We start from the raw sequence: 10,548 nt of genomic DNA on the forward strand, positions 1-10,548 counted from the left end.
ACAATTTTTACTAATGTAGATTCTGTAACTAGTCTGTAACTTTTAGGATATATCCACACAAACTTATATAGCCGCATAAATGTATGTATAAAGAAAATTATCTAATCGCATTTCTTTTATAAAGACGTATGTAAGATACTATTGAATAGTATAATTCTCTTTATGCATATGTTCATATGTACATACTCTTAACAACAATCATAGGCGGCGAAACAATCATAGGTAAAAAATATTAATGGATACCGAGAAATATTGGAAGGGGGGAGGGGGGACACAACAATATCCACTTTTTTTGCGGTGCTGATAGAAATAAATCGTTGAAATAACTTAAATCTATCAAATTACTGGAAATTTTAACGAATTATTTTAACGATTTATTTTCATCAAGAGCATCGTAAAAGGTGAATAATGCTATGTAGTTGATATCCACTTCTTCAGAGGGTTGTAGTGCACAAGGTATTTTGTGATTACATAAAAAAGGCTCCTCTCTTAGATTTTTATCTGATACGTGTATGTGAAGGAATACTAGAGATTCCTTCCAGGAGTATGTTTGGATTCCCACCTGGGTGCTCTCTGGATATCATGTCATCTTTGTTGTTTAACAAACGTTAAACAAGGATGACATGATATCCGAGGAGTACCCTGATGGGAATCAGAACACGCCCCAACAAGCGACTCAGTATACAATGATTATCTTATCTTTGTTTAATATTGGCGAACAATAAGAAATGTAATGCTATATTACATCATACCGTGTCATATGTGTTTCTTGTTTGAAGGCACCTTAGGAGACGACGTGCCCACGTCGCCACTTTTGATTTGCCGGCGTCAACATACGTTATGTATAGGGTATGTCACGTAGCCAATGCTTTCTCGTAGTTTTGATCGCAGAAATTATTTGCAATTGTTAAAAAATTTTGTTAAAACATCAAAAGGTAAAAATTATTGAGGGAGTATTGCCTCCCCCCCCTTCCCAATAATTTTATTGAGGTTAAAAAGTGGTCTGTCCCCTCGTAGTTGGCGCCTATGACGACAATATCGATTTTGTTACATTATTGTTTCGCAGTTTTTTTTTTATCATGTATAACTTGCTCAATGATAATGTAACGATATCGTTACTGTCATTAAAAACCGGTGTTCTGTAAATTCTTTTGGTTAATTTTATATCCGTTAGATAAGTAGCAAGATTACTTAATCACATGCACGATTGTAAGATTTATTTAACGGGTAAAATTTATCAAAAAGTGGCATAACCGGCCCTGAGAGATATAGAATAAGGAATCTGATATGTAAATTGAAATAGACTTTTTCCATTTAATGATGACACAAGTCGACACAAACATCATTCTATCTTTGTTGATATTCAGAATGTATGTAACAAAGATAAAACGATACTTGTGTTGACTTGTGTTATCAAATGGAAAGAATCCATATATTATATCCATAAAAATATTTTTTTCTATTTATTTTATTATTTTTGAAAAAACCAATTTTTTCCAAAATATACTTATTATCATTGGTTTGGATTTTAGTAAAAAAAATGTAACATTTTGCTAATTGTATAAAGTACATAAAAATTTTCACAAGTTAACAATTATTAAAAAATCGATTAAGACATGATATTTATTAGTGTAATTTATTCTATATCAATTTTAAACTTTCCTCCTTTTAAAGATCCCCCTCTAGAATGTTATTCGATAACTTTAATTTTACAGTAAGTCAAGTAAGAGCGTGGTCGAGTTCATGTTATTAGCCTTGAGATAGGTTCGAATAGTTTCATACGATATATTTAAACCTTTCTGCTTCAATTTTGCTTGTCCTTGATGCAGTATTAAGCCAGGATTCCGCGAAAACAGATTCACTACTTTTTTATCGTCTTTTTTTGTCCACTTTGTATATCGAGCCACGTTCCGGTAAATCATCGACATTTTTTGCTACATTATATCGCTGCACTCACTTCTGTACGAATGATTTCGACTTTTTCATATATTTAGCAGCCGCTAATTGTTGACGGTTGACATTTTTGGACCTTTCGGGTGAGTGCAAAGAAACACAACGTGAGGAACACGCTCATAGCATGATGCGTATTTGGTACTCATGGCGCTTAATGTGATTCTCTTAAGAAAGTTCAATGACAACTGAATCTTCCTTGATAGTGCATCAAGGATAAAGATGCCTTCTATGGATTCATGATAGATTTAGGGCGATATCTTTTATTAGCTTTGAGTAAGGCCGACCACGCTCTTACTTGACTTACTGTAATTCGATAACTTTAACTTTAAATTTAATTAAAAGCTCCAAGTTCTTAAGCTGTCTAATCTACTTTTATTTAATACATCGAGATTGTGTTAACAATGATACAAATAAAGTGACCTAAGCATTTCTTTGGAAGCGCAACTGTATGTATTTCTCTTCAATATTAATCTTAAAATTTAATTTTAATTAAAAATTCCAATATTATCATTTTAATTCCGAGTGAAGCAATCTTTTGTATTATAAGTGAAGAAGGCCGTATTCGATCAAAGTGGTTGTTAATGCTTACCAATACTCGTATATTTTTACGTAAATTTTACAATTTCTCGTTCAAGTAATAACTATACGCCGATTATTTGTTGATCTTGAAATATAATCTTAAATTTGAAGAGATAACATCACAAATTAAATTGACAACTAATTTAATAATAACCGATGCTAATGAGCATTTTAAAACACTGTAGAGAATTTATTATGAAAAATAACACCTCAGAGCCAACCTGGGAAAAAATGTTTTATAGATAATTATATAAAATTATATAATGTTATTATATATAATTATATATAAAGTTATATATATAATTATATATAAAGTTATATATATATAATTATATATAAAATATGTCCATTTATATACAATTATATAAAATTATATATAAAACATTCCCAGGAAGATTTGAATCTGGGTTTTAGTATTCCATGACAGGTGTCTTATCAATTTGATCACTGAGATAATTATTTTTCCTCTTTTTTTTATATATAAAAAGGGAAAGAATGCAAGCATATGCATGCTATCTAAATTTCTCTCAATTAGTTTCGCATGATTTGCATTTGCGAGCAAGAGACGCGGGTCTTATCCCACCCTCGTTTCAGGGGTGCGCGGATGTAGCATGTATGGGAGCCACGCGCGAGATGATACGTTTCTCTCTTTCATGGAGCATTGATCGGATCCTGCGCATTCGCGAGAGGCTGGCCATATTACCCCCGCGATCCTTCTGATCCCTTAAACACCGCGTTTCCGCTGCTAGTCGATGCCGCGGTCGACGTATTCGTCGCGATTTTCACCTGGCAAGCCGCGGTGTAGATCGTAGATAAGTAACAATCTCATTGTCATCATGCGGCTTCGCAATCCGGATAATTAGATATAATTTTGCGCCCTCATTTCAATTCTTCTCCGCTCTTCTTTTTTTTCTTCACCTCTTCATGAAGCTTCGCTTGCATCCGGGTCTCGGTCGTTTTTAGTTTAGTTTATTTCTACACTGCGTGAGACTCCCGATCATTAGGGATTTCCCAGGAGGAACGTCCGAAGCAAGTATCGGACTCGCCATTTGGTAAGCACGATTATCTTATTAATATTAGCACGAACTAATCCAAGACGTTAAAGAATTCCTAGACGTTTCGTATATTATTCTATGTAACGAGAGAGAAGGAGGAGGGGAGGGAGAGAGAGAGAGAGAGAGAGAGAGAGAGAGAGAGAGAGAGAGAGAGAGTATCCGCTCGATATGTCCAAATGCAACTCTTGTACATGTAGCTACTGCTTCGTTTCCTCAATTATCAATTATATAATATTAATATTTACATGTCTTTCTTATTACTTATCTTCTATTTGTAACATTTGCAAGATGTGAACGATTTAAATTTGGATAGCCTGATACTCCACTTTACCTCACTAGAAAATATTCTATTCTTCCTTCAGCCATTGTATCTAGTTTATGTACGGGACTACATCTATAAGAAATTAAACATATTGCCGTAGAGGCAACAAAGAGAAATGGCGAATTTTCGTGGATTTTATATACCTTCCTTTGGTGCAACGGTCAACGTCGCCTGGGAGACTTTGAAAGCCATATGGCCAGAGAACAGTCCGTGCATGGAGTTAATTCGAGGCAGCGGCGCCGGCAACATAGGTCAGGATCATCCTCAAGGCCGACCCGGTCAGAGTCAATTAAAATCCTTCGACGAAGGTCATGATAACACTGAGATGATGACCATGAACGGGGATCAGGCATATCGAGATCAGAACAACGTGGGGATCGCTGAAGATTCCTTCAGTTACCAGAGAAATGGGTAAAGATACATCGCTATGCGTTGACTTCACTTACTGCTCGGGTTTCAGTTAATATATCGTCATTCTAATTGTAGGGACAAAATTAGAACTGGAAGCATGAGCAGCGGAGAATTTAGCGAGTACGATGAGGGTGGCGGCGAGTTCGGAGTGGGTGTCAAGATTAACGAATGGCAAGCTGCTTGGAATGTTACAAATGCCATTCAGGTACTGCAGGATCAAAGGAGTTTCTGATAGCCATCACTCAAAAAAAAAACATAATGGCGATATAAAAGTGACAATTATACATGTTTTATTTGAAGAATTAATATATTTTTAGAAAGGAAATACTAAATTACAAAGCTGATTAAACTATTTCGTATTTATTGCAACTATAAAAAAATATATTCAACTGTATATATATTTATATACATATATATACGTATATATAAATATATATATAGATAAATACATATATATATATATATATATATATATATATACACACAGTTTATTCAACTAATAAGAGAACACTAAACATATGGCCCTTTCGATTTTTCTAAATTCTTATATACAGGGTCTCTCACAACTCATGATCAAAATTTTATATTCTGATATCATATTTCTGACTTAAAAATAAGACAAATATCCTAATAGTAAAATGTCGAGGCTATAGTTTTTAAATTAATAGCGATTAAAGTTAACTGATCTGACATTGACAGCGTGCGCTCAGAGACATTACATCACATAAGCATTCATATAGCTATGTTCAGTCTTTGTGAGATTGAAGTAATTATATATACAATAATGTTGAAATACTTCATTCATGTTTAAATATAGAAAATATGTACATATGCAACATGCACAACATAAAAATATTACAGGATATTAAAAATAATAAACAATAAACAAAAATAAGTAACTAAAAATTCAAAACAATATTATAAAGGGCAAGCACCATTATGCAAGATATTGGCAGCGAAGAATAATACATATATTGCATAGTGATATATGCCCTTTATAATATTGTTGAAAATAATAAATATGCATAACAAATTATTTTCCAAACTCATGAGTATCGCAGACTTCTTTCGTATGGTAAAAATATTTTCTCATTTATACGTTATTTTCCAATACGCATATAAGTAAATGTGATAAAACTCAATAATATTTAATAAAAAGTATGTTGATACAAATATGAAAGAAATTTAACTTGTATGCATAACTGGAAAATAAAATAACGGCAAACATTTTTACCAAAGAAGTTGTCTGTGATGCTCATGAGTTCGGAAAATAATTCGTTATACATATTTACTATTTTTAATATTGTAAGAAATAAGACACGAGAAAAATATTAGGACATTCCGGGATTCAAACCAAACCCTAGTCTTCTCCAAATTGATAGACTTTCATCCTGCTATCGAGCCCTGACAGTGATAGCTTCTGTGTTGTGACTATTTTTTCTAAATTTCTTATAATATTCTGTAATATTTTTATGTTATATACGTTGCATATGTATTTATTTTCTATCTAGTAATAATGTAATCTTCTTACGGACTCTTCAAATTCAAAACTAGAAAAGAATCCAAAACCCCAGGGCGAATGAGAGTCAGCGTAGTAATTAGTACGCAAAGTTTAATCTTAAAACTTTATTCCATGAATCCAAATAATTTTTGTATGTTTTGACTTACTTTGGAGTCCTCTTCAGGAATACAAAATGGCTTCTTTTCGTGTTTGGAGTGAATCACTGTCTTTCTTTGGATTTTTGCTTAAAGAGATTATATTGTTTAATGTTTTAGCAGATTATTCAATATCAAATCTGTAAATTTGATGATGATTTTGCTTTAGATATGTAAAGGAGAAACTTTTAGTTATTATATATTGTTGAAGAGGACTCCAAAGTGAGCCGAAATTTACAAAGATTATTTGGACGGAATAAAGTTTTAAGATTAAATTTTGCGCGTACTAATTAATTAACACGCTGACTCTCATCCCCCTCCCTCTTTTTTATTATTTAGTTTTTATTATTTTCTGATCTTATTTTTTGATCTTATTTAAATATTAATAAAGTATTTCAACATTATTGTATACATAATTACTTCAATTTCACAAACATACTCATACAACATCGAAAATTTTCAGAAATATTTCAACTGAAAAGTGAAACACTTTATAAAAATTGCGAAATATGTCTGCAACATTTCTGAAACAGCTTTGAAATAGAAAAATGTCCGCGATTCTTGCACATGAAACCTTGTTGAAAGGTTGATGAAATATCATAGAAAGAATCTGCAATCTTTTCGAAATATTATCAAAGATTTTAGTCATTTCTAGTACTACAAAAATTATATTTAAATATATACTTGAATAATAGATTAATTGATACTTAAATAATATTTAAATTTATTATGTGGACATAATAAATTTGAATATTGTTTAAGTATCAATTAAACGTATATTTAAATATCACTTCTGAAGTAGGGTAGGTAATCCAAACAACAAGTGAGTAGTACACTATAAACCATTGCGATATTTCATAAATGCAACGTTATCAGATTGTGCTGCTATCATGTAGCAACTCGCATTTAAACCCCTCCTCAGCTCCCCAGTCGACTGGCAGATCGCGCCAAGGACGGCTATAATGTCACATTTTAAGAATTTTGGTTTCAAAGTAAGTTTTTTTCGTAAGTTTTACGCATTTTTTATGTTTTTGTTGTTATACCTATTATATATCATTTTTTTCATTGTGCAATAGTTTTGTGTTTGGCTTTATTATTCTGTAAGCAACTTTTTCTGTTATTGTTATGTTATTTTACCACATTATTTAGAAGATTATTATGAAAAAAGTTATATGATTTACAATGAATCATTTTGACGTAGTCAACAATGAACCATAGTATATTATAGATCACATAACCTTTTTTACAATAACCTTTAAAATAATAATTTATTGTAATAATTATTTCGTAATGTGTAATAATTATTTAAATACAATCTTTCCCCCTACCTAAAATTTCAATAAAAATATCATTTGACATTTTTTACTCAAAATGAAAGAAAAAGGTGGTGGTCGGCCTTATGAATCCTCACCATCTTATAATTATCTATTTTATATGAATAAATATTTTAAAATATAGCAAAACTAAAATAATCCCAACAATTTGTAGTAAAACATGTAGTTTATTATTAAAAATAGCATAGTATCTTGTATATACACCCCTTGTACACAATGAACCACTTTCCGATTGTTTAAATAATCGAAATTGTGGCTAAATTAAAAAAAATAACTTAAAAGTTATTGTTTACAGTATGTAGCCAACTAAATTCATAAACTGTATGCCAAAACTCAGATCTTCAATTCAATAATTGAAAGAGATATAAATGAAATTTATATGGTTCATTGTTAGACCACTTATCTTACTTAAATTACTCTTATTAAGAATTTTGTGTGTAATCTATCTACAGATTACAAAACTTATTAAAATAAGTTTAAAGTATTTCTCAAAAATAGTAATTATATCACCAACTATTTTAATTAATTAATCATACTATATGCATAAACATTTATGTATAATCAGACCTGCAGTTTCCACAATATCACCCTAGATAACCAAGCATGATACAGCATATTGTGTAAACTAATGCATTGCATATGTTGTTATACATTTTCTGTACATTTGCTGACATCAAAATAGGATATCTTATGAGTACAACAACATGACTGCTTATATGTATATACAGGGTGTTCCGTAAGTTTTGACCAATCGCTTTTGTGTAGATATAGACTAAACTGAGTCAAAAAGTCCTCTATCTTTTTGCAATTTTCGCAATAGTTAATAAGATATTAATTACTAAAAATTGCCAAATATTGGTCTTCAATAATTTTTTACTCAAATACTATCAACTTTACAGAAAAATTGCAAGAGACAAAAATCATTAATGTTCTTTTTAAAGAACTCTAAGAATTTGTTCAGAATTTTTTATTAACTTTTTAGTACATTGTTTTGAAATCGTCACACGGTTGCGCTTATAGTCCACAGTGATCAAACGCGGCACTCATCTTGCCGATAGCCTTTTCATATCTAATTGTTCATGCAAAATTGAAATCACTGTGCCATGTGATATACCTGTGGCCTCAACAAGCTCGCGCACTTTCACTCGTCGATCAGTCAAAACAATATCTTTATCGATGATTTCTGGCGTAGCAGCCTCAATTGGATGTCCCGAACGAGGTGAATCACATGGATGTACGACCACGTTTAAATTCATTCACTCAATTGTATACAGTCGCAAACGCTGGTGCAGATGTGCTATGAACATTATCCACTTAGCTTTGATTCCTTTCGGCATTAAATCTTTCATATGTAGATGTTTGATCACTGAACAAAACTCGTTTTTTTCCATTTTGCAAATAATACAAAGGTTGTTTGCTTTAATCGTCTACAGAAATGAAACCACGCGATGAATTTCGCTCAAAATTTGACAGTAATCAGCTGAAAGATGCTACTTGTCAAAAAGTAATGTGATATGACACTGCGAGTGTCTTCTGACAGATTTTCTAAGAACTTATTGACTTGCCCTCGTAGTATTTGAGTAAAAAATTATTGAAAACCGATATTTGGCAACTTTTAGTAATTAATATCTTGTTAACTATTGCGAAAATTGCAAAATAATACAGAATTTTTCGACAGTTTATTTCATTTTATCTACATAAAAGCGATTAGTCAAATTCTATGGGACACCTTATATTATATAATCAGTTATCAAAATTTCTAGAACAAACTGTAAGCAATGGTGCTATGTTATGTTGTCGGCAACATGACAACATGTTAGCAACGAATAATTAATTGTTTCATTTTGAGCATTATGATGAAAACATGACAGCAACAGAAAATATGTAATGATCTTCATTCGTTGTTGCAAATATATCTTATTATGCATATACACAAATTTTTCGCAATTAAAGTAGAACAAGTCACAATAATATCAAAATAACGTTAAACTGAATCATGATTAATCAAAAAAATAACTTTTAGCAAACATTTTGGAGCCATTTTAACATCATGATAATTTTTTGTTCTGTTTAAAAAATATGTTTTTCAATTTATTGCATATGATAGATTTTAGAAACACTTCTGTAAAAATATTTCATATGACATATTGCAGAAACCTTTTAGAACTGTTGCATATAAAATGCGAAAGATTGAAACATTTTTGAAAACGTTCTGTAATAATTGTGCTGTATGGGTAGGCATACGGACAATACGAACATCCGCTTGTGTGATGTATCGTCCCTGAACGCGCAAAATGTCAGCTCTGTGATTAATTAATTTTATCTTTGACATGTTGGTATCAGGATTTTTTTTTTAGTTACACATGTTATTAAAATTTCAGTCCCAAGTTGTGAGATACCCTGTACATACAGGGTACGTGGTCCAATGAACCATGTAAATTTCAGAGGCTTGTATTTCTCTCCATTATTGAATTGAGACAAAAATCTGAACTTTTGCATACAGTTTATGAATTTAGTTGACTACATATTGTAAATAATAACTTTTAAGTTATCCCTGAAGTTTAGTTACAATTTCGATTATTTTAAAAAACGGGAAATAGTTCATTGTATACAAGGGATATTACACAATGAATCATGCTATTTTTAACAATGAATATTTTATACTGTGAATATTTTATACTGAATTGTTAGGATTATTTTAGTTTTGCTATATTTTTAAATGTTTATTTATATATAAAATAGAGAATTATAAGGTGGTGAGAATTCACAAGGCCGACCATCGCGCTTTTTTTTGTGAGTGAAAACGCGTCAAATGAGTATATTTTTATTGAGATTTTAAATGGGAGGAGAAGCCGTATTTTAAGTAATTATTATAATGAATTATTATTTTGAAGGTTATCGTAAAAAAGATTATGTGGTCTACAATATACCATATAGTTCATTCACCACGTCAAAATGATTCATTGTAAATCACCTAACCTTTTTCACAATAATTTTACGCAAAAAACTTATTTTGCAACCCAAAATTCTTAAAATGTGACATTATATAGCCGTCCTTGACGCGATCTGCCAATCGACTGGGAGCCGAGGAGGGATTCAAATGCGAGTCGCTGCATGATAGCAGCACAATTTGATAATGTCGTATTTATGAAATATCGCAATAGTTCATAGTGTACTACCTATCCTATATATATATATATATATATCGAAGTCCGGGCAAAGCGAATATTTTTTATTT

At 31.3% G+C, this 10,548-nt stretch overlaps 1 protein-coding gene across 2 annotated transcripts in view; it reads left to right on the top strand.

Moving 5' to 3' along the window:
- Positions 1-3,226: 3,226 nt before the first annotated feature.
- The window catches only part of LOC108756051 (vesicular inhibitory amino acid transporter), an 18,026-nt gene continuing 10,704 nt past the window's right edge, over positions 3,227-10,548 (top strand). The window contains exons 1-3 of one of the 2 annotated variants that reach the window (XM_018499610.1): positions 3,227-3,584; positions 3,950-4,320; positions 4,396-4,525. In XM_018499610.1, coding sequence (XP_018355112.1) covers positions 4,025-4,320; positions 4,396-4,525 — 426 coding nt within the window. In that variant the 5' untranslated portion in view covers positions 3,227-3,584; positions 3,950-4,024. Of the gene's footprint in view, positions 3,585-3,890; positions 4,321-4,395; positions 4,526-10,548 lie in introns of those variants that run through there. The other variant, XM_018499609.1, reaches the window with a different exon arrangement.

This window comes from Trachymyrmex septentrionalis, unplaced genomic scaffold (genome assembly GCF_001594115.1).
Source record: "Trachymyrmex septentrionalis isolate Tsep2-gDNA-1 unplaced genomic scaffold, Tsep1.0 scaffold91, whole genome shotgun sequence".
Classification (NCBI taxonomy): domain Eukaryota; kingdom Metazoa; phylum Arthropoda; class Insecta; order Hymenoptera; family Formicidae; genus Trachymyrmex; species Trachymyrmex septentrionalis.